This window comes from Equus caballus, chromosome 7 (assembly GCF_041296265.1).
Source record: "Equus caballus isolate H_3958 breed thoroughbred chromosome 7, TB-T2T, whole genome shotgun sequence".
Taxonomy (NCBI): Eukaryota; Metazoa; Chordata; class Mammalia; order Perissodactyla; family Equidae; genus Equus; species Equus caballus.
Genome location: NC_091690.1, coordinates 4,381,686 through 4,405,906, shown reverse-complemented (window position 1 = coordinate 4,405,906; position 24,221 = coordinate 4,381,686). Strand labels below are relative to the sequence as shown.

Below are 24,221 nucleotides of genomic sequence, written 5' to 3'. Positions count from 1 at the left end.
GGTCACACAGCTTGGGAAGGAGAGAAACTCAAAATTCAAACTCATGCCTGTCTGATGTTAAAACCAGAGCGTGCCCCACAGCCCTTGGAAGTCAGGACTGGGGACCCCAGACCTGGAACTCTGCAGATTAACCCCCCCTCCCCTGGGGGCTTTGAAAGTGACTCCTGGTGGAAGTTGCGACAGTCTAGGCTCATGAGGTCTTGACCGCCTGAGACAAATGACTTCAATTCAGCCCAACCTCCCATAACACAGACAGGGAGATTGACGTCCCCGGAAGAGGAATGACTGGACAAGGATGCACAACCAAGGACTCCAAGGGAGCGGAGTGGGGTGGGCAGGCAGCTGTGGCCCCCAGTGACAGAAGCCACAGCGTGGTGGAGCTTTGCCGGTGTCACGGTTAAGAGGGCCAGGAGCCCGGAGTCAGGACTCAGCCCTCCTGATTTCACATCTGGGCGTTACCACCCAGCACGCAAATGGCTTGGCTCTCTCTCTGCCTTGGTTTGCCTGTTTGTAAAGTGGGGCCAGCAAGAGTCCTCATTTTGGCGGACTCGGTATTATTATCATTTTTAATTACTGTTCTAAAAACAGTCCCCGGGAACTCCCACTCCCAGTGGGCGGGGAGGGGAGGCCCCTGCCCCACCCACCCCCGCCCCTCCTGCGCCGTGCCAGGCTTCCTTCGGCTCATGCCCAGGGCGACCGCCGCCACCACCGCCACTGCCAGGCCGGCCTGGTGCAACAGGGGAGCGGCCCAGCAGGTTTATCCTCCCCGAGCTGTCCTCTCCCCGCCTCACCTGGGCCTGGCCCTCCTCGGCTGGCATGCTCCCCTGTGCCAGACGCAGCCAGCGGGCGGCGGACGCTGCATCAGGATGCCCAGCATCTTCGCCTATCAGAGCTCCGAGGTGGACTGGTGCGAGAGCAACTTCCAGCACTCGGAGCTGGTGGCTGAGTTCTACAACACGGTGAGGGCCGGGCCGGAGTGCTGGGGGTGGCGGGGTCTCCCCCGGATTGGGGTTCCAACCCCGGCTCCTCCACGTCCTCGCTGGGGAATCCTGCTGGAGCGGTTCGCCTCTCTGAGTCTCCATTTACTCAGCTGTTAGGCAGCGCGCTGCCTTTCATTCATTCATTTGTCTTTATCTGTAGTGTAGTCGTGACCAGGAAAAGAGCCAGAGCACACAGCTGTGACCCCAGGGGGATGGGGCTGTAATGGGGGGCACACGGGGACCCTGAGGAGGCCCCCTAAGCCTCCACAAGTGGGGGAGAGGGTGGATCAGAGAGGGCTTCCTGGAGGAGGCAGCTGTGTCCACTTTGTTCTCAGCTCTACCCCGCATTGTCCAACTCAATCTGGTTTGCTGGGGACTGTCCTGGTTTCAGCCTTGGAGGTCCCACATCCCGGAGACCCCTCAGTTCTGGGCAGACCACGATGGTTGGTGATCCTTCCTCCTGCAAGGGGGGCCACACTGGAAGGGTTCGAAAATATGGGATGCCTGAATGACAGTGGCATTTAACCGAAGCTTGAAAGATGCCAGGGGCTGTGCCATCCCTGTGTGGGGTCTGGGGACCCCGGTGAATGAGACAGGGTGCCTGCCTGACTTCCTGAGCCCCCGGGATGGTGGGTAATGCAGGCAACAAGCTTCACGCTGTGCTCTGCATACAGTACACGCTCAATAAATGGTGAGTCAGGCCGTTGCACCTCTCTTGAGCGCTTACTGTGTACCAGGCATCATGCTAAGCATTGTGCAAAATCTCATTGGATCTGACATTGGGAGGAGGCCACAAATATGTTATACAGAGTTAATCCCATTTTCCAGCTGGTGATATGCCACTGAGAACCAGGATTTGAACCTGGCAGGTCCAGGAGAGTTTTGGGGGGTGGGGATGGGGAGAAGCTGAGGCCCAGGAGGCCCCTGGTGCTCTGATCCTGGCTCCTTCGACCTCGTGGCCTGGGAGGCAGGAATGTGAAACCCAAAGGTTGCCTGTCGTCACCCCCGTTCTTGGCCCTCCCAGCCGGAGACACTGACCCTTTCTGGTCCTCAGTATTCTCACCCGAAAAATGGGAGGGGGCCGAATGTGCTGAGCCCGGAGGCTGAGAAGAGGATTTGGGGCTCTGGAACCCTCTTCTCTGCCTTCCCCGGGAGTCCCTGCAATCCAGAATGTTCTCCGTTCGGCCCACCCCACAGAAGGCGCCGAGGGAGGGCGCCACGGCGGGCTGCGCCCGGGTCGAGCTGTGTGCTCTCACGCAAAATTCTCCTCCATTCCGCCTCCCTCGGCCCATCTCGCAAGGCAGGGAGTTCGACAAGCAGCAGATGCCGCCCCCAGGCTGCGGCTCTCCACCTCTTTCCGCTGGTGATCCCTGTTACGAGATTTCTACATCAGCAGCCCCCAGTACCTGCATGTCCAGATACTGATCTAACAGCAGCAGAGGTTTCACAGAACCTCACCTTTGCCTGGTGTGAACACACTTGGATATCTTCTCGTCTGTTCTATCGGAACGGCGCTGGCAAACAGGTCAGGAAGGGCATGAGGAATTGAATTCGAGTTTTTTTGTAAAGGATTTCCCCAAGACTTTGTCCTCCGACACCCTTCTCAGTATTCCAAACCCATCGCCATAGCTAATAAGTCACGTATTTCAGGAGTGGACCAACTTTTTTTTTTTTTTTTTTTTTTTTGAGGAAGATTAGCCCTGAGCTAAGTGCTGCCAATCCTCCTCTTTTTTGCTGAGGAAGACTGGCCCTGTGCCCATCTTCCTCTACTTTATATGTGGGACACCTCCCACAGCATGGCCTGCAAAGCAGTGCCATGTCCACGCCCGGGATCCGAACTGGCGAACCCCGGGCCACCGAGAAGCGGAACATGCGCACTTAACCGCTGAGCCGCCAGGCCGGCCCCTGGACCAACTTTTGCTATAACCCAACAGTCAATATTTTTGGCGTTGGGGGCGCCATATGGTCTCTGTTGAACCGACTCAACTCTGTGGTTGTAGCCAGAAAGCAGCCACGATGAGACGTAAACAGATGAGCGTGGCCGTGTGCCAGGAAAACCTCAGTGCGGATGCCGAAATGTGAATTTCGTGTAACTTCCACGTGTCACAAAATATTCTTCTTCTTTTACTTTTTTCAGTCTTTTAAAAATGTTGGGGCCGGCCCGGTGGTGTAGTGGTTAAGTTCGTGTGCTCCGCTTTGGCGGCCTGGGTTTTGCAGATTTGGATCCCGGGTGGGGACCTACACACCACTCATCAAGCCACATACAAAATAGAGGAAGATGGGCACAGGTGTTAGCTCAGGGTCAATCTTCCTCTCCAAAAAAAAAAAAAGTTAACATCATTCTTAGTTCACGGGCCGCACAAAACAAGACGGTGGGTTGGATTTGGGTTTGGTGCAGGGGTCATAGTTTGCCTGTCTCTGAAATAATTATATATATAAAAAATAATAACCAGTCAAATAGAAAACAATAAGATTTTTTCTTTTTGGCCTCTCAAATCAGGAATTAAAAATGAGTTTATTTTGTAGCGAATGTGGGCATATGCACATTTTGCAGCTTCCCAGAGGCCATTTGACAACTTGTGTCAAGACATGGATACAAATAACCCCCCTCCACTTGTCTCCGTCACTGTACCTCTAGGAGCTTTCATCAAAGAGATAATCTCTATTGATGGCAAGATTTATGTACAAAGTGAAAATCATCTCTGAGTCATTTGTGGGTGCAAGAAACAAATGGATAAATGAAAAGGCAGCCGTAACATTCTCACTAACCCGGACAGGGCTGAAGGCATTCTTGTGAAATACTACACAGCTATGTAAAAGCATGCTTTTGATCCAGATATATCAATGAAGGACAAAAAAATGTAGCAGAAAAATTTTGAAAATCTGTTCACATGGATTTCTTCATGATCCACTTAGGAGGCACAACCCATAGTTGGAAAACTCTGTTCTCTGAAGAATCTTTTGCTTTCTCGCTGCTCTTCTTGCAAGGAGTCTGGGGGGCAGAGGCCAGCCCCCCACGGTCAGGATGGAGAAGAGGGAAACACTAGAGGACTGAGCCCAGGTGTTGGGAGACTTTGTAGAGGAGGGCACCTAGGAATTGGGCTTTGAGGGATGAATAGGAGCTCGCTAAGTGGGGTGGGAGTCAGAGAAAGGGAGCAGAAGAGAGGAAAAGGATGTATTAAGTTTTGGAAGTAAAAGAGAGTCTGGGCCAGTTTGGGAAGGAGGAAAGTATGTGTCTGTGGCTACCATACGGGAAGGGATGAACAAGTTTTGAATGCTGGGCTGGAGTGTTTGAAATATATCCCATATCCACTGAGGGATTCACTCATTCATTCAAGAAAAATGCTGTAAACCAACCCATACTGGGTGATCCTGGGGTCCCAGAAAGGCTCTGTGCCCCCAGGCTGTGTTTGGGGGGGTTCAGAATTAGAAATGGACCACCCCCCCCCCCCCGTGGTTAGTTTGTGGCCAAAGGAGGAAAAAGGGGCCAGAAGTGAGTGGAAGGGAGGCACGGGGATGGGGCATGAGGCTTCTGCCTGCTGAGTGGGGAGGAAGTTCGATGCTTAAAGAATGAGTAAATGTTTTCCAAGGCCTATGGGGCAAAGGGAACAGCATATGCAGGGATCTTGGGGTGAAGGAGAGCAGCCAGTGGCTTGAAGCCAGAGTCCAGGGAGTAAAAGAAAGGGCTGGCGAGGTTTCCAGGGGCCGGATCAGGAATGCCAGGCACAGGAGGGTGTGCTCCACTGCGAGGGCGCCATGGGTGACTTTTGAACGTGGGAGAGTCACTGGCGTGGGGGCGGCCGGTTGCATTTCACAGACAGACCCGGGAAAACCAGGAAAGGCTATCCAATGGGAGCAGAAGTCAGGGGTGTGGGAGGCACTGGGTCAGGTGGCGCTGGGGACAAGTCAAGGTGTGGGCTTCTTCCCTTCGCACCTGCTGCCTTTGGCCCAGTGGCCTCTAGGCGTGGCCTCTTTCGGGGCTACTGATAACCAAGGAGAGTTTCAAGTGTGTGGGGAGAAGTTTCAAGGCCCCCCCGGCTCCTGGAGGCAGCTGACTTTTTTTTACCCTGGGATCCTGCCAGAGCTTTAGAAGCTCCTCATCTCAGGCTTTCCAGAAAGTTCCCTCTCAGATGCTTGGGGACAGAACAAAAGGATGGCATGTGTGGCGTGGAGAACTGCTGAGGCAGAGGCATGGAGGTGGGAGGAGGGTATCAAAGAGTTGGGGGTTGGGCGAGGAGATCAGCACAGAGAGGGTGTGTACGGGGGTGTAGGCTGCAATACCCAAACCTCCTACAGCCTCCCCACCTCCTCTTCTGACCCAGCTGTCCCCACAGTGGGCCTCTGCAACTTGGTGATGCCAATCTCTCTCTTCCCTGAATGCTGTGTGACCCAGACCAGAGATCTGTCCTTCTCTGAGCCCCCTGGCAGGTCCCATGAGCTCTGAGCCACATCTCCCTCTCCCACCTCCGTCCTCATCAACATTCACAGACAAGCAATTAGTGACAGGGCGCCTCTGGTACGCCAGGCCCCACGGAAAGGGAGGAGGCCACGGTCCCCGCCCTCCAGCAGGGCAGACTCCGTTAGCAGAATAATTACACATGAAACTGGTAATCGTGCCGATGACACATCCAGGGCCCAGATTCGCAGGGTGCTTCTTTTCTCCTTTGGAAAAAGTGACATTGGTGATCCCCACCCCGCTGGCCTCCTCGGGCTGATGGAGGGGTCCCGTTCACGAGGACAAGGACCCTTTCGTTTCGCTCTTCGTTCACTGGGAATTGATTGACTCAGGCCCCGCGTAAGCCTCTGAGGACAGCGGCGATCAGAGCAGACAAAAATGCCAGTTCTTGTGGGGTTTGTGTCCCCGGGGACGGAGGAGACAGACAGTGAACAGAAGTCAGGGGTCCAGGGTGCCTGGCGGTGGCATGTGCTGGGGAAGAAAGTCTCACGTGTTCATTTCTCTGATTCAGCAAATAGTTACTGAGATTCTGTTCAAAAAGGGGACCACGGTGGGTGCTGTGGCCCTTCCCTCATAGGAGCATGGAGAGGACACCCCATACGCCCGTCAACGGCTGAATGGCTATGCACAACGTGGGCCATCCGGAGGACGGAATCTTACTCAGCCATGAAAAGGACACACACTGTACCGTGGACGGACCTGTACACACGACGCTCAGGGGGAGAAGCAGACACAGAAGGACACATGGTGTGTGACCCCATTGACATGAAACGTCCAGAACAGGCAGATCCACAGACAGAGAGCGGGCTCGTGGGGGCCAGGGGCTGGGGAGGGGGTGGGGGTGACTGTTAATAAGGATGGAGTCTCTTCTTGGGGTGATCAGAATGTTCTGGAACTAGATAGAGGTGGTGGTTCCACAACCTTGTGGCTAGACTCAGACCCACTGACTTGCACATTTTAATAGAGTGAATTTTATAGTATGTGAATTATAGCTCCAATTTTATTTATTTATTTATTTATTTTGAGGAAGATTAGCCCTGAGCTAACATCTGCTGCCAATCCTCCTCTTTTTGCTGAGGAAGACTGGCCCTGAGCTAACATCCGTGCCCATCTTCCTCTGCTGTATATGTGGGATGCCTGCCACAGCATGGCTTGCCAAGTGGTGCCATGTCCGCACCTGGGATCTGAACCGGCGAACCCCGGGCCACCGAAGAAGAGCATGCGCACTTAACCACTGCGCCACCAGGCTGGCCCCAATATATCTCCAATTTTAAAAATAGAGATATAAAAAAAGCCCCACAGCTTCTGGCACATCCTAAGTATTTAATACTTTGAAGCTATTATTATTAGAGAGATGTGAAGGTGATGTGTCTATTTTATTTGACATGTATTAATTCTGTTTAAAAAATAGCACTTACTGTAGTCCTCAGAACAATTCTATGAAGTAGGTACCCTTATCCTCCACATTTGACAGATGGAGGAAACAAAGGCTCAGAGAGGGTACATTTCCTTCCCAGAGTTGCACAGCATGTAAATCGCAAGTACACAAAAGTTGCAAAGGCCGGAAGTGCTGGAGCAAAACCCCGGCCACATGGTCCCAGAATCCCTCACTTAACCACTGCCCTGCGAGGCCACTTCGTTACTGAGTGAGTAACAATTAATTGTGTGCATCTTAATTCGTGCAGCTAAGACCCTGCAGGGAGGGACTGTGGCTGGTGCTCCATGTGGAACGGATGCAGGCAGGGGGTCCTCACCTGCCCTGGGGGATTGGGAAGGCTTTACGGAGAAAGTGATGCCCGGGGGAAAGATGGCCTGGCAAAGACGGGTAAGTGGGGAGGAAAAGCGTTCCAGGCAGTGGGAACAGCATGTGCGAACTCCTGGAGGTAAGAGTCAGTACGGTTCATTCGGAGGAACTGAGTTAGCCTTTCACTCTGATGATAAAATTGAAGATGGAGAGAGATGAGTAATGGAGGGAGTTTATGAACCAAGATTAAGAGTTTTAAACGGAGGGTCTAGAGTTTGTGAGACTGGCTGGCTATGCACCTTCAGGCACACGTTGATTTGCCCAAGAGCTGGCGTTTGGTCGAAGGCAGAGGGCAAATCAGGCTTGTTTGGGATTTTGTCCATTCTGTAGCCATGGCCCCATTCGCCCATCAGCAGCCAACTGACCCTCCCTCCTGGTTATGGTCTCGACGGGGTGTGGCCCCGGCTACACTCTCCAGAATTCGAATCTTGGGCCTGGCTGTAAGACTGAACACAGTCGTTTTCATTCGTGCCCAAAGTTGCCGCCTGAAGAGAACGTCCCTTCGAGGCTCAGAGCTGTGCTGATTTCTGGTTTTCCTTGTCTTCTGCAATTCCTTTGATGAATGAGCTCCCGGGAATAAGTGAATGAATAAAGTAAAGAAGTAACTACACACGCATACACACATTTAGCTTCATGGTAAGTTCACCAGAATCATCTTCTGTTGCTCGTTCCCAAAGAACCATAACTAATATACAAATGGTGTTGGTTTTGTTGGATTCAAGCAATAAAAAGTTAGCTTAGGCAAAAAAAAAAAAAAAGAGAGAGAGAGAGAGAGAGAGAGAGAGAGAGAGAGAGAATGCACTGGAAAGATACTGAGATAGCTCCGAAAACGGAAAGACAAGTTGCTTGGGACGGCTGGGACCCAGGGCATATGTGATGGATTCAGAAGAAGGCCAAATACCTCCCTGGAGTATTTGCTTTTGTTCTCAGCCTTGCCTCCTCATGGTGGCAAGGTGGCTGCCATGTCTTAAACATTGTGACAATATCCCAAGGCCTCTTTAGAGAGTTGCCAATGGTGTGACCCACTCTTGGTGACTCCCAGGCTCTGTGTCTGCTCCCAGTTTCAAATTCCCAAGAGAGAAAATCTGAATGGCCTGGTTTGGGATACAGGTGTCTACTCCACTGGGGTGGGGTCTGATGGACTAGAAGGGCAAGTGGGGGATGACCTCAGAGTTCTAGGGTAGCCACTGTGAACTGGGTGGCTGCCCCAGAGACGTGTTTGACCTTGGCCATCGGTGGGTACCATAGACCTTAGCATGAAACCAAGGACATGGGTGAAACCACGAGCTGAGAAACCAGTTTGCCGTGGCGGAATGCTTACATCGCGACCTTTGACCTGGTTCTGTCATCACCCAAGGAGAGCTGTGGGTTTCCCTGGACCCCGGAGGCCTCCTGCCTTGGGGGCCTGCACAGGTGCCTACAGGCTTGTAGGAGGTGACCTTGTGTGGCGAATGGTTTCCCCACAACCATGACCGTGCTCTGCAGTGTTGAGTAAGCATCCTTCAGACCAGGGTGCCGAGAAATAACAGGACGCCCTAATGCACAGAGAGCTGTTTCTTCACTTTCTAAGATGGGACACAGGCAACTGAGAAGTTGACAAGGGGAAGATTTTCTTAGGGAGGGCGCTGTCACTGAGCAAGCAAGCTGGCTGACCTCAAGTTGGCAGGCGAGAGAACCACGCAAACACTCGTTTCTGAGCTCATGTGGAACGTCCTGCGGCCCAGACACATCTGGGAGAGACTCTGAGGGGCGTTGAAGTCCTGTGTCAGAAATTCGGGACTTTCAAATTCGGGTGCAAATGTTCTTGAGACTCTAATTGGACTTGGCCGGTGAGGCTTGGGGACTTCTGGGTCAACAACACGAAGAGGCCGTGGCTTATGCGTATGTCACAAATGCGGAGATGGAGGGTTGGGGACTGAAGGTACCTTCTCAGAGCCCCACATACAGTGGGCAAGGGAACGTGGATCAAATCCCTCGTCACTTGGATCCCAAGGCCCATTCATTGGGGTGTTTTGGTTTCGAATGAAACACTCAACTGAAAACAGCTTCACCAGAAGGGACAATATCTTATTATTTTTTTAAGTGGAAGTCTGGAGGTAGATGGTTCTGGAAAAGGTCAATTCGGCAGCCCAAAGTCATCAAGTTACTTGCTTCTTTCCATCTTTCTGCTCTGCTATTCCCCGAGAAGTCGTTCTCGAAATATGGTCCAGGCACTCCCGGGGGTCCCTGAGACCCTTTTGGAGGTTTCTTGAGGTCAAAATTATTTTCAAAGCAATGTGAAGATATTATTTGCCTTTTTCACTCTTATTATCTCACAAGGGTACGATGGAATATTCCAGTGGCCACATGACATGTGACAGCATCATCTCTTTGATGACCAAGGGAATGTGTGCTTGCATAGTCGTGTGTTTTGAAAATTTCTCGATTTCAATTTCTAATACAGTAAATCTTGATAGACGCAGCTCATGTAAACAAAAGCTCTTTGAGATCCTCGATAATGTTTAAGAATATAAGAGGGTCTCGAGACCAAGAATTTTGACAACCACTGTCCCTGACTATTTGTTTTTGCTTTCAGCCTCGTTTCCTCATGGTCACAAAATGGCTGCCACATCTTAAACATCATGACAGTGTCCGAAGGCCTTTTCACTGGGCCTGATTTCCGTAAAGAGAACTTTCCCAGAAGTCCCTCATCACATCTTCCATCATGTTCCATTGCCCAGAATTGTATCACACATTCATTCCTTAACCAATCCTTGGCAATGAGGATGACTTTTGCTTTGGGACTAAATCCTGCCTTCCTGAAGGCTGTGTCCTCCTGATGCCTGAAAAAAAATTGGGGTTTATTTAGTAAGGAAGAAACGGGGTATATATAACTTAAGATATGGGTTCAGAGGCTGTAGCAGAGATCTAAAACAGAAGTAGTTTAATGAAGACAGACGTTTATTTCTGAATGCAGAACCCAATCATAAGCTTCCCAGGGCTGGTGTGAAAGCTCTATGGTTTCAGGAGCCCAGCCTCCTTCTATATCATTGTTTTATCATCTCCAGGCCATTGTCCTCATCTATGTGGTCCAAGAAGCTACCCCACCACATCTGCACTCCAGTAGCACGCAAGGAAGGAGTGGGCACGTCTTTCCCTTTAAGAACACAACCAGGAAACCGCTCTTATCCTTTCTGCTCATGTCTCATTGGCCAGAACTTAGTCACATGGCCATGTGTAGCTGCAAGGGAAGCTGGGAAATGTAGTCTTTAGCTGAGCAGCCATATTACAAAAGAGGAATGAGAGAATCAGATTAGCCCTGGTGGTTACTCCCTTCCTGGGTCTGGGGCTTGCTTCCCCAGAAGGACATGTCCTCCTGATACTGAATCAAATCACAGTTTGGTTAATGCGGAAGAAGGGAGGATCATGGTGGAGTGCTTAATTCCCATGCTCGACCAGAATCGCCATATTCTTGCTGGTCATAGCTATTTATTACTTTGACTTGTGTTAGTCATCAAACCTCGGTGGAGGCCTGTGAAACAGTTTCTGCTGCTGTGACAGACAGGACTCTGGGCCTTCCCATGAGAGATCCACATGGGATCTGGGTTCAAATCCTGGATTCACCACTTACTGGCTGGGTGACCTGGATTGGACCATTTGACCACTCTGAGCATCAGTATCTTCTTCTGTAATGTGATTCTGCTAATACCCACCTGGAGGGGTGCTTTTGAGGATGGGATAAGGTTCTGGGAATAATAAGGCTTGCCTGGGCCTAGAACACAGCAGGTGTCTAATTATGGGGAGACAGTTGACTGATCCACAGGTGACCTTATCAAGCAGCATAGCTTTGCCATCAGGGAGTTCTGAACAGGGCGTAGCCATACCTACTGGCCTCCATGTCCCCTCCTCCTATCCCAGCAAGTCTTTCCTAGCCACCCCAGCCCACAATAATATTTCCTCTTTGTCTCAGCTAGCTAATGCTGCATAACAAAACACCCTAAAATTTAGTGGCTTGAAACAGTGACAACTTTTATTGTGCTCATGAGTCCGTGATCTAAATAGGGTTTGGCAGGGACAGCTCATCTCTGCTCCACTTGGCATCAGTTGGGGTGACTCAAAAGCCGAGGGGAGGGGCCTGGAATCAACTGAAGGTTCATTCGCTCATGTGTGGGGCAGCTGGGCTTGGAAGAATCAATCTGGGGACTGGAACAGCCGGGGCTCCTCCAGCATCTCTCGCGATCTCTCTGTGGTCTCTCCATGTGGTCTCTCCAGCCCGGTAGCTTCAAGGGTTTCAGTCTTCTTGCATGGTGGCCCAGTGCTCTAAAAGCTCATGTTCTAAGTAGAGAGAGTCGGCTGGAAGTCACAGTGCTTATTAGGACCTAACCTCGGAAGTCACGCGGCATCACTCTGCTTCACGTCGTTTCTTAGAAGCGAGTCATCAGGCTATCTCATTGCCTTTCCTTGTCTACAAGGCCGAGGCCAATTCTTGGCCATCACCTTTGCATTTCGGTCCACAGGAAGTAGAGGGCAAGCCTTAAGCTGCTTTGTAAGGACTGACCTGGAAGTAATAGGTTCATTCTATTTACATTCTTATCCTATTGGCCAGACCGGGTCACGGGCGCTGTGAGTTGCAAGGAAGGCTGGGAAATGTAGTCTTTAGTGGAGTGGCTGTGTGCCCAGCTAAAACTTGGGGGATACTATTTCTAAAAGGAAAAGGGGGAGAATAGGTGGAGAAGGTTTGTCGATAGTCTTTGCCACATTCATTGAATGAATGAATGAACCCAGATAATAATGCATGGAGTAATGGATCTATTGATGACCACTTGACTGTCAAGGCTGAAAGGGGGCTGGCGACCAACTGGCTACGGACTGAGCGTTTGGCCAGAGGGGCAGCCCTCCTCCGCCTTCCCTGTCTGACAACCCCCTCCCTGTGTCCTTGTCTGCAGTTCAGCAACATCCCCTTCTTCATCTTTGGGCCTCTCATGATGTATCTGATGCACCCCTATGCGCAGAAACGCTCCTGCAGCATTTACGTCTTCTGTATCCTCTTCATAGTCATAGGTAGGTGGGGGTCTGTGACAGCGGGGCGGCGGGGGCTGGAAGGGACAGCCCTCTTGACCACCTGCCTTTGTCTCTCGCTCCAGGCCTGTTCTCCATGTACTTCCACATGACCCTCAGCTTCCTGGGCCAGCTGCTGGACGAGATCTCCATCTTGTGGCTGCTGGCCAGTGGCTACAGCATCTGGCTGCCCCGTTGCTACTTTCCCGCCTTCCTCAGGGAAAACAGGTGGGGTGGGGGCTGGTCCTCTGCTGACTCTGCCAGACTCCACCTGGGCTCCTGGGTCCCCTCCCCAAGCCCTCTTGGGGGGCTGGGAATCCCTCCTCCGACCACCCCCGGACTTTCTCCTGACCCTGCCTGACTTAACTGGGTCTCCAGGGACCCCTCCTCTGATTGTACTTGGGACCTCTGAGAATTCTCCTCTGATCCTACCTGGATAGCCTGGGACCTTCTCCAGACCCTGTCTGTGCCGACATGGGGGTCCTGGGACCCCATGCCTAAGCTTCCCTGGGCCCCCAAGACCTCTCCCCTGAGCATCTCCCCTGGGATCCCTGGAATCTTGCATCTGATCCTCCTGGGCCCTTCTCTTGACCTCAGACCCCCCTCCCCCGAATCTCTATCCTGGCCATTCTTGACCCACCTGAGCCTTCCAAGATCCCTCTCCTGATAGCCTCTGGCATCCCTGGAGTTCCTTCCTTAATCCCCCTGGGCACCCCTGAATTCCTTGCCTAACCTCACCTGAGCTCGGGGACCCTTCACTGACTCACCTGGGCCCCAGGACCCTCTGCTGAGCCCAGCTGGGAGCCTCAAGACCTTTTTCTGAGTCCTTGGCATCTCTTCCCCTTTCTCATCCACCTCTGCCACATGATCTCCAGACCCTGCCTAAGCCCCCCTGAGTCCCCCACCCACCCACCCACCCACAGCGGAACCCTTTTCCCCCCAGGTCCCAGTTCACCAACTTGGTCTTCATCACCACCGTGGTCAGTACCTTCCTGTCCTTCCTGAAGCCCACGATCAATGCGTACGTCCTCAACGTCATTGCCCTGCACATCGTCTACATTGCGTTCCAGGAGTACAGGAAGTGAGTGGTGGCTGCAGGTGCTTGGGGAGGTGGCTCCCATCCCCCTTTCAAGCACCCCCCAATACTTACTGTGTTCCGGGAATGGAATGCTCCTTGACTCCAGGTTCAAAGAAGGGATGTCCCTTCCCCAAGATCATTCACCAGCTAAGGGCAGGGCCAGGATTGGAACCTAAGGTTTTCTGACTGCAGAGCTGGCCTTTTTTATTATGAAAACCCCAAACATACATACAAACAGAAAGCATTGCACCATAAATCTACAAGTGCCCACTAACCAGCCCCAACAACCATCAGCATTTTGTCAATCTGCATTAATATATCCCCCCCCCCCACTTTATATAGTGTCACCTATTAATTTTTCAGGATTTCACTATCCTGATAAAGAATTATTATTTTTTACCTCATGCCAGGTCTTAGTAGGATGGGGGCAGGCTCTCAAATTTGAGGGCCATTTGAGGAGAGTTGAGGAAAAGAGTTACTCACAAAAGAGAAGGCAGGGTGTAGGAAAGTCACTCAGGATCATTTAGAACCCTTGTGCTAATAGAGTGAGATTTTATTACCCTCAGGAGACCTGAGATGGGGGTTGAAGGGAGGCAGTGATTGCAGGAATCTGGAAGGAGAGAGCCCATGGAGAGGGTCTCTGTGGCAGGAGTTGTGACCTCCAGTTGTTGGTTGCAGCCAGCCTGAGCCAACCCCACAAGGAAGGAACTCTGGAAATAAATATTCTCCCTCCACCCTTTGGTTTCCTGCTGGGGCTCCTCATTGGCCAGCCCAACTGGAAGCCATTGGCCAACCCAACTAGACACCATTCGCCAACCCAACTGGACACCGCTGGCCAACCCAACTGGACACTGCTGGCCAACCCAACTGGAAACCATTGGGCAACTCAAATGGAAACCATTGGCCAATCCAACTGGACACCACTGGCCAACCCAATAGAAAACCATTGGCCAATCCAACTGGACACCATTGGCCAACCCAACTGGAAACCATTGACCAATCCAACTGGACACCATTGGCCAACCCAATAGAAAACCATTGGCCAACGCAACTGGAAGCTCAAGACAAGGGAGCCCCTGGATTCAGTCCACAATTCTTAGTCCCCTGGGGCCTAGGGAAGAGTGGATAATGGTAGAGAAGGATCTAGAGGGACAAATGAAAGCTATGGCATGCATACTTCTGACAAAATTAACGATACTTCCTTAAAATAGTGTCCACTACCCAGTTCCCATCGATGTTTCCTCAGTTTCTTAAAGTTGCCTTCTTACACCTGGTCTTGTTTAAAAAAGAATCCAAACACAGTCTCTTAGGTCTTCTTTATTTCATAACAGTCCCTCTCTCCCCATTTCTTCACGCCTCTGATTTGGTAATAGAAACATGATATTTGCCCTGCAGAACCTCCTACATTCTGGATTTGGCTGACTGCTTCCTGTGGCATCTTTCATTGTGTTTCCTTATTTTCTGATATTTCCTGCAAATTGATAGTTAGATACAGATTTAGGTTTAAATTTTCTTTTAAGCCAGAATATTTCATGTGCAGCATTGGGTATTTCTTGTTCCATCCCATTAGGACCTCATAATTAGCGGTCATCCCACATTGAGTGCTGTTAAGGTTCATCAGTGCATTCAGATGGTGTCATCCAGTCCCTTCATGATAAAGATTTCTACCCACTTTTCATCGAATGATATCAACAGCCACTGATGCCCTCTGACTCAATCCGTCATCTCATTAGGGGTTGCAAAATGGAGATTTGTGGATTCTATTATTCCGTCTGCATTGATTACCTGGAGTTCTTGGATCGAGAAGAACTTGCGCTCTTCAACCTGGAAAGACAGTTTGAACAAGAAAGACAAGATAGAGAATTGATTCTCTCCCTTTATTGATCAATTTCCAGAGGATTGAGTTCTTGCCTTAGCCATCTCTAGTAGGGACCGATGAGGTGTTTTTTTTTTTTTTTTTTTTGTAAATATTATTATGAACTCATAGATATTTATTTCTCTGAAGTGTTTCAATCCATCGCAGTTTATTATTCCATCCTTTTAACTTTTTATTTTGAAATAACTACAGACTCATAGCAAATTGCCAAAATAGAAGAGCCCTGTGTACCGTTCACCCAGACTCCCCGAATGGCAGCACCTTATGTGACCACAGGACGAGCTCAAAAGGAGGAAATCGGGGGGCTGGCCCCGTGGCCGAGCGGTTAAGTTCGCGCGCTCCGCTGCAGGCGGCCCAGTGTTTCGTTGGTTCGAATCCTGGGCGCGGACATGACACTGCTCATCAAACCACGCTGAGGCAGCGTCCCACATGCCACAACTAGAAGGACCCACATCGAAGAATATACAACTATGTACCGGGGGGCTTTGGGGAGAAAAAGGAAAAAATAAAATCTTTAAAAAAAAAAAAAGAAAAGAAAAAAAAAAAGAAAAGAAAAAAAAAAAAGGAGGAAATCGGCAACAGGACAATATGGTTAACTAGACACACACTATATTCCGATTTCATCAGTTCTTACTCATTATTCTTTTTTGATGTTCCAACTGTCCCATTCTAGGCTCGTGGATAGAGGCTGCACTTTTAATCATAAAGGAGATACTGCCTGCTAATCCCCGATGTGTTCTTTCCCAAGCAACACTGAGTTGGCTCAGCTGTCGTGGAAACACAGATTCTAATCTTGAGTTGTTCCAAGACACGGCGCCCAGAGAGTGTCCCCTCCACACACAGACATACATGTTCTCATAGCCACACAGACGTACGTGCTTGTGCATGGACCCCCAGGTGTGCACACACTTACACCTCAAACGCACAAACATGGAGGGTCTTGTGGGTTAAGAATCTGCCAAACCTGGTTCAGATCCCAGTCTGCCACTGACTAGCTGTGTCACCTCGGGGTGGAGCTGGGGGGGGGGGCATGAGTTAATCACGCATGCCTCAGTTTCCTCATCTACCAAATGGACATCATCGCATTGTTGTGAGGGCTGAGTTTCCATCAAAAGGACTTTAAGAATGGCCCCTGGTGCCCTGTAGGAACTGCACAGCAAACGTCAGAAACAAGCACAGATCTGGCATCTTCCTCTGTGCATCTTAGCTCCCTCCTCCCAGCCTCATCTCCTTGGATGGAGGAATTTCCCATCAACCCCTTCAGGTCCTGCTGTCGGAGCCAGACTCTGATCTCCCTCATTCTCTCCCTAGGACCAGCAATAAGGAGTTTTGTCATGTCATCGAGGTCTCCATTCTGTTATGGGCTTCTGCTTTTACCAGCTGGGTCAGCGACCGCGTCTTCTGCAGTTTCTGGCAGCGGATTCACTTTTTCTACCTGCACAGCATCTGGTAAACCCCCACCCTGTGGTCTGGGGCTCCAGAAGCAGAAAATCTCAGATGCCAGAGCTTGCAGTGGGAGCCTGGGGGCGGAGAAGGGAGGCACAGATACGAGGACTTGTGGTGGTGGTGTGGGGGGTGCGGGATGCTGGTTGCAGTCAGTGGTCAGGTCCAGAAGGTCCCTGTGAATGGTCAGGATCTATGAGAAATAAGGAGAGGACTGAGGGGGTGCTGGAGGCATCATGCTGGCTGCAGGGGCATCTTGTGCCTTCACCATCCTCTCCCTGCATCCCACAGGCACCTGCTCATTAGTGTCACATTCCCATATGGCATGGTCACTATGGCCTTGCTGGACGCCAGGTACGAGTTGCCAGACAAAACCCTCAAAGTCCACTACTGGCCTCGGGACACTTGGCCAGTGGGGCTGCCTTATGTGGAAATCAGTAGTGACAACAAGAAATGCTGAGCTCTGCTGACTTCTTGACTACCCAACTACCTGCCAACTCACCTGTGTCTGGAGGACAGACCTGGACCAGGAGTTCCTCCCTCCAGCTCCCTTGCTCCACCCTCTTTCTCCTGCACGGCCCCGCCCCAGGGCAGGGGATGGACTTCATGACCTCTCTGTGCAGCAACCTGATGATCCTAGGGTGGGAGGCTGCCTGGCAGAGCTCCCCTCCATGACCTGCTGCTGCTTGCTTTCATTTCCTCCTTTGCGATCACTGCTTCTCCAAAGTCACATGACCTGGTGAGGCTGGATGGCCAGGTGCCATGAGTCCCTGGCATCTACGTTGAATGACCTCAGACTGTGGCTTGGTCCTTGGAGCTCGGGGAGCATCTGAGAGAATGGACATGCTTCCCAATTACCTTATTCTACACCCCCACATGTGTGCAGAGACCTCACACACACTCCCATGTGCTCTCCCACAGACTTGTGGGGCCATCTCATTGGTTAATGATGGAGCGACATGGAAGCTGGACTGGGAAATCTGGGTGCTGTTGGGGCATGGGCATGAGGAGGGGGCCAGGGTCTCAAAGCAAGGGAGAAGGGGAGGATGGTTTTCACGGCGGTTAAGAGCACAGGGCGTGGAGTCAGGCAACCTAAGTTTGAGTCTTATTGCATCATTTCCTGGGGAAGTGATTTTTCCTGCCTTTGAAGCTCAAGCCCCTTGTCTGCAAAATGGAAATATTCCTGCCTTCATGGGATTTCTGTGTGAATAAAACAAGATAATGTGTATAAAGTGCTCAGCCTGGAGTCTGGCAAACATTCATTCATCACCTCATCCTTTAACTTATCCTTCCATCCATCCATCCATCCATCCATCCATCCATCCTTCCATCCACCATCCATCCATCCACCATCCATCATCCATCCATCCATCCACCCATCCATCCCTCCCTCCCTCCCTCCATCCATCCATCCCGCCAGCCAGCATCCATCATGCATCCATCCATCCATCCATCCATCCATCCATTCATCTTTGAACTCCACTGAACCATCCATCCATCTATCTTTTAATTTACCCACAAGGTAATTAATTCATCCTTTCATCTATTATCCATCTTTTTACCCATCTGTTCATTCATTAAGGTACCCATCCATCCATCCACCCATCCACCCATTCATCTTTGAACTCCATTAAACCATTCCATCCATCTATCTTTTAATATACCCATCTGTTAATTAATTCATCCTTTCATCTATTTATCATCTTATCCACCTGTTCATTCATTAATATATTTATCCATCCATCAAACCATTCATTGACCCATCCATCCATCTATCCACTCATCCATCCATCCATATATCCATTATTCATCCATCATCATCACTCATTATCCTTCCATCCATCCATTTTTCCAACTATTATCCATCCATCCATCCATCCATCCATCCTTAGCCATCTATTTATCTATTCATTTATCCATCCATATCAGCAATCATCCTTCCATTTATCTATTTTTCCACCTCTTCATTCATCCCTTCATCCACTCATTCATTGATCTCTTCAACAAATATATTTTGAGTTCTTACTTTATGTCTGACACTATCCCCCAAGGATACAAGACAACAAAGACATGGAAAGCCCTAGTGAGGAGACACAAGTTCGACAACTAAAAAGACACACACACAAGGCACTTCCAGACCCTGACAGTGCTGCAGAAAAGAGAGAGCACGATGATGTTCTAGAGGATCACAGGGGGGAGGAGCAGCCCTTTCAAATGGGTGGTCAATGGGGAGTGCATTTTCCAGCTGAGTCCTCAGTGACAGGAGGAAAGCAGCCACACCCAGAACTGGGACCTGAGACCATTCTGGGCAGAGAGAATGGCAGGTGTGAGACTCTTAGGGTGGGAAGGAACCAGAGCATTGGAAAGAAAGCTGTCGCTGGAGATTAGTAAACGGCAGAGAGTGCACAGCCGGAAGTTCTTAACCTAGGGGCCTGGGGTGGGTTTCAGTATCCATGGATCACTTGACGTTCTCTGCAAACATCACGGTCTGTGCATGTTATCTAGGCCTCAGGAGTGCTTCACTCCGAAAGGAGTAGAGGCAAGGCCATCTGGCCTGCTAGAGAGATGGAGAAATTGAAAGAGGAGGGACCCTTCCTATTTACTGAGTGGCTACCATGGGCTGTATGCCTGTGGCGCACATCATGGAACCTAAAGCCCCTCCCAAACCCCTCCAGATAGATGAGAATATTCTCAATTTATAGACGTGACTCAGAGAGGGCAAGCAACTTGCCCAGGGCCACACAGTCTGGACTTCAACCAGGTCTATCCTTCTCCAAAGATCCTTGCACCACCGTGAATCAGCAGGGGATAGATTGAACCTGGACCCCAGGTTCCCTGCTTCTGGGTCCTTCTGACTTTCCTGTTTTAGAAATCAGAAATTCTTCACTTCTGGCCCCAGGATGGATCATGGTGGGAAGAGGGGGTAGGGAGGGTGGGAGTTTCTGTGAACTTGTGAAATCATCTATAAAATGTTGTTTGTCCTGCTGGTTTTTGGGAAAAGAGGAGCTGTGCTTCCGTGAGATTCTCTAAAAGGGTTTTTGACACCCTAAAAGTGAGGAACCTCAGCTCAAAACCTTCCGGAGGGGGCATGTAGACAAACATCTGCCTCCTGTCCCCCACGTCTCTATTCCTAAATGCACGGCCAAGATTTGTCCCCAGAATCTGTCTCCTGGCCCCTGCCGACCCCTCCTCACAGCCTCCTCTTGGGGCATGGAGGCAGCAGATAGGTAGGAGGTCTGGACACTTGCCCCATCTGTAATTATAACTAGCTATGTGACCTTGGCAAGTCTCAGTCTCCATCAGGGAGGACTCTTGGTGGCAAAGGGCAAAATGTTCAACCCCAGCTAGTTCACATGACCAAAGGACAATCAGCATATCTACTTTGGAAGTTGAAGATCAGGCTGCAGGTATGGCTGGATCCAGGCTTCAAATGATGTCACCAGGGCCAGGTTCCCTCCAACCCTCTGGCCTACCTCATGGGTGGATGGTGGCTGCCAGCAGTGCCAGGCTTACATCCTTCCAAGTTGACAAGTGTAGAGTAAAGGCCCAAAGGCACATGAAAAAATGCTCATGTCGTTAGTCATTAGGGAAATACAAATGAAAACAGAGATACTATTTCACATCCACTAAGTTGGCCATGATTAAAACAACCAAAACAACAGAAAATAAGTGGTGGAGAGAATGTGGAAATACTGGAACCCTTGTGCCTGGCTGGTAGGAATGTAAAATGACGCAGCCACTGTGGAAAACAGTTTGGTGGCTCTTTAAAAGTTAAGCATAGAATTACCATATGATCTAGCAATTCCACTCCTAGGCACCTACTCAAAAGAATTGATAACAGGTATTCAAACAAAAACTTGTACAGAATGTTCTTAGAAGCACTATTGATAAGAGGCAAAAGGTGGAAACTGCATAAGTGTCCGTCAGTGGATGAATGGATAAACACAACGTGGTCCATCCATATAATGGAACATTACTCAGCCATGAAAAGGAGTGAAGCCCTGACACGCTGCAATGTGGATGGACCTCAAAAACATGATGCTCAATGAGAGAAGCCAGACACAAAAGGATACACAGTGTGTGATTCCATTGATAAGAAATGCCCAGAATAAGCAAAACCATAGAGAAAGAAAGCAGATGAGAAGTTGCCAGAGGCTGAGAAGAGGGAACATGGAATGACTGCTAATGGGGCCAAGGTTTCCTTTTGGGGTTTAGAATACGTCTTGGAATTAGACAGAGGTGATGCTTGCACAACACCGTGAATGTTCTAAATGCCTCTGAATTATACACTTTCATATGGCTAATGGTTAGTTTTATGCCATGTGATTTTTACCTCAATTAAAAGTTAGTAAAGCTCCCAGAGTCACTCTCGGTTGGTCTCAGGTGATGCCCCCCCCCCAATCCCAGCAGCCAGAGGGCCAGGTCTGGTCCCGTGCTTCCTCCTTGGGGCGGAGGGGAGAGCCCCACTCTGCCTACGGGTCTGAGAGCGACAGGCAAGTGGGGGCTGAAGCCCTCCCTCAAGGCTTGTGCCTGGTCATGAGTTGGCATTCTTCTAGAAGGGCTGCCAACTTAAAATTCATATTAAAGGACCTTATAGGCTTACATTGGCCCTGGGAGGAAGCCTCAGATCAGGAAGAAAATTTGTAAATGTCCAGTGTACTGCCCTTTTCCAGGGAGAGGCCTCGGTGCATGTATGTTCGGTCTGCTCCAAAACCATTCATGGCTCCCCATTGCCCATGGGATAAGGGTCAAATGCCTCAGGGTGACGTGCAAGGTTTGCTCTGATTTGAAGTTAATCCGGGGTAGGTCTCCAGCTGGCCACCGGGCTCTGCTCCAGCTTGGTCATATTCAATATTGCTATGAATGGCTGTGTGCTCGTTTGTGGTGGTGAGAAACTTCGAGGTACAGGGAACACGCTGGAAGCCAAAAAGAGAAGTCCAAAAAATCCTAGAAGGGCTGAACCATCTACAAGGGAAAGCAGAATTAATGCCAAGCCCTCCCCTTGGGTGCAAATAAACTGGACCGCTAGAGGGCGATAGAGACCTGACGTAGCAGTTGAATTACAGACAGCAAGCTAGACTCCCGGAGGTCCAAAATGTTACTTTCTAGCTGTGGGACGTGGGCCAGTCCTATCCCCGGCCTGTCTCAATTTCCTTGTTCGTAACATCAGGATAACCTATCAAGCATGCATTCTGCTACATGCTCAAATTACTATTTGCTTTACTAGTTTTTCTTGAAATCTACTCTCTCGGTTCACGCTGCTGTAATTGAATAGGAAACGTTGTTGTCACTTCAATAAGTCATTTGTCACAGATCAAAAGTAACCATCAAACGAGACACTGTAACAACAAAAAGGGTTCTTCACCGCAGCTCAATGATTCTTAACCCAGTCTGCACATAAGAAACCCCAGATAAACTAAAAAAAAAAAAAAAAAAAGTGGGGGCGTGGCCCCGTTCTACTCCAGATAAATGAAAGCCGGATCTCTGAAGGTGGGACTCGGGTACCGATATTTTTTAAAGTTCTTTAAGAGATGCAATGTCCAGGCAGGGTCCAGAAGCCCTGCACCAGTCGTCTGTCCCGATCTCTGAGCTCCAGATCCGTTCTCTCGCAATCAAGGGAGATTAGAAGACGCCAGACAGGAGTTTAAGATGCATGAACGCCAAGCTGATACTTTCTTCTTGAAGGAATTAGAAAGACTAGAAGAGAAATGAAAAGGAACTGACTTTATCACCATGTGATTCAGTATTATTTCATTTCATGCATCAGGGATCTATCGAGCTGTGTGCCAGGCAGCGTCTTTGGGATATATCAGTCAACAAGACAAAGACCTGCCCTCTTGAAGCTTCCACTCTAGCCAGGGGAGGTAGACAGTGGACTTAATAAGAAAATATGTGTATATTTGGAGGTGTTAAGTGTTGCGGAAAAGGAACAGTTAGAGCAGAGAGATGAGGGTTGGGAAGCTAGGGTAGGGGGCAGGATTAAATGGGGTGGTCAGTGTAGGTCTCATTGAGAAGGTCCCTGTTTCTGCCATTGTCTCACCATGTGACTTTGGGCAAGTTACTTACCTCTCTGAGCTGCAGTTTCCTCATCTGCAAATTTGGGGCAACAACACCTACCGTTTAGCATCGTGAGGATGAAATGAGACAACGAGAGTTCAAAATTCGTCCACTTGAGTTCACGCACAGCAGGTGTTGGCTGTGACGTGACCACCACTAATGAGAAAATGGGGCAGCCCTCTCTTGACCTCCTGGAGGAAGGAATACAGTGTCCTATTTGAGGCAAAGGATGCATTCTTTTAAATTTTTACTTTTTATTATAGAAACTTCACACCTACAGAAAAGTATAGAAAATAGTTTCATGAAATCCCATACACCCATCGCCTAGATTGAACAATTCTTAACATTTGCCATATTTGCTTCATCTATGTTTTTTAAATTAATGCATTTTAAGGCAGTTTGCATGGTGGCATTTTGCCTCACGCATCTCTAAAAAATAAGGACATTTTCCTACACAACCACAATCTCATTATCATACCTAACCAAACACATTTTTAAACATCATTCAATATAATTCATATTCAGGTCTCTCCAGTTGACATAGCTGGTTTGTTCCAACCCAAAATCCAATGATGGACCCCACACTGCATTTGGTTGTGACACCATCTCTTATAATCCCGGGTAGCCCTCATTTCTTTCCTTCCATCCTGTCAACTGGAGGAAACCAGGCTGCTGAGGGTTCTGCCTTCATGATTTGTCTGATCACTTTCCATGGTGTCACTTTTCATGTTCTTCAATCCATGTGTTTCTCCAGGAAACTGGAAGTTAGGACTAAAGGTGCGATTCAGTTCGAGTTAAACTTTTTGAGCAAGAATACTTTCTTTTTGGTGCTGTGTACTTCCCATCACAGCTTGTAGGAGCTTTGCTCATTCTGCTTGTCCCATTATTACACTGCTAAGTGTGGTCACTGGACTATGGGGGTGATGGCATGATTCTTCCTCTGTAAAGTTTTTTTATTTCCCCTCTTTGCATCTTCAGTGGACATGAGACTATCCAGTCCCTCATCAACCTTTCAGTTAATGTTTTAGTATTCAACGATGACTCTTGTCTGCAATTATTATTTCATTGGGGTTTCAAAATAGTGATTTTTTCCCCTATCATCCTTTCAACGTTATTGGCTGGCATTTTTCTGTAAAAAGAGCACAGTTCAGTGGCATAAAGCACATTCACATGGTTGTGAATCCCACCATCCATCTCCAGAACTTTCTCACCTTCCCAAACTGAAACTCTGTCCCCATAAAACACTGACTCCCCATTCCCCTCCCTCAGCCCCTGGTCCCCACCATCTACTTTCTATCTCTATGAATCTGACACCTCCATTTGTCCTTTTTCCCTGGCTTAGTTAACTAAACATAACGTCTTCAAGGTTCATTCATGTTGTAGCCCAGGTGAGAATTTCCTTCCTTTTTAAAGGCTGAATACTATTCCACTGTAGGGATATACTGCATTTTATTTGTCCATTCATCCATTGATGGACACTTGGGTTAATT

At 49.5% G+C, this 24,221-nt stretch overlaps 1 protein-coding gene across 1 annotated transcript; it reads left to right on the top strand.

Moving 5' to 3' along the window:
• Positions 1–503: 503 nt before the first annotated feature.
• Positions 504–17,913, top strand: ACER1 (alkaline ceramidase 1). Its single transcript, XM_023644567.2, has 6 exons — positions 504–959; positions 12,166–12,280; positions 12,364–12,505; positions 13,221–13,358; positions 16,543–16,680; positions 16,966–17,913. Exons 1-6 carry the CDS (start codon positions 684–686, stop codon positions 17,132–17,134), a joined length of 978 nt encoding a protein of 325 aa, XP_023500335.2. The 5' UTR covers positions 504–683; the 3' UTR covers positions 17,135–17,913.
• Positions 17,914–24,221: the final 6,308 nt, after the last annotated feature.

Coding starts and splice junctions, on each gene's coding strand:
- ACER1 (XM_023644567.2), top strand. CDS start 684: ATGCCCAGGGCGACCGCCGCCACCACCGCCACTGCCAGGCCGGCCTGG. Junction 12,281..12,363: donor TATCCTCTTCATAGTCATAG/GTAGGTGGGGGT, acceptor CTCTCGCTCCAG/GCCTGTTCTCCATGTACTTC. Junction 12,506..13,220: donor GCCTTCCTCAGGGAAAACAG/GTGGGGTGGGGG, acceptor TTTTCCCCCCAG/GTCCCAGTTCACCAACTTGG.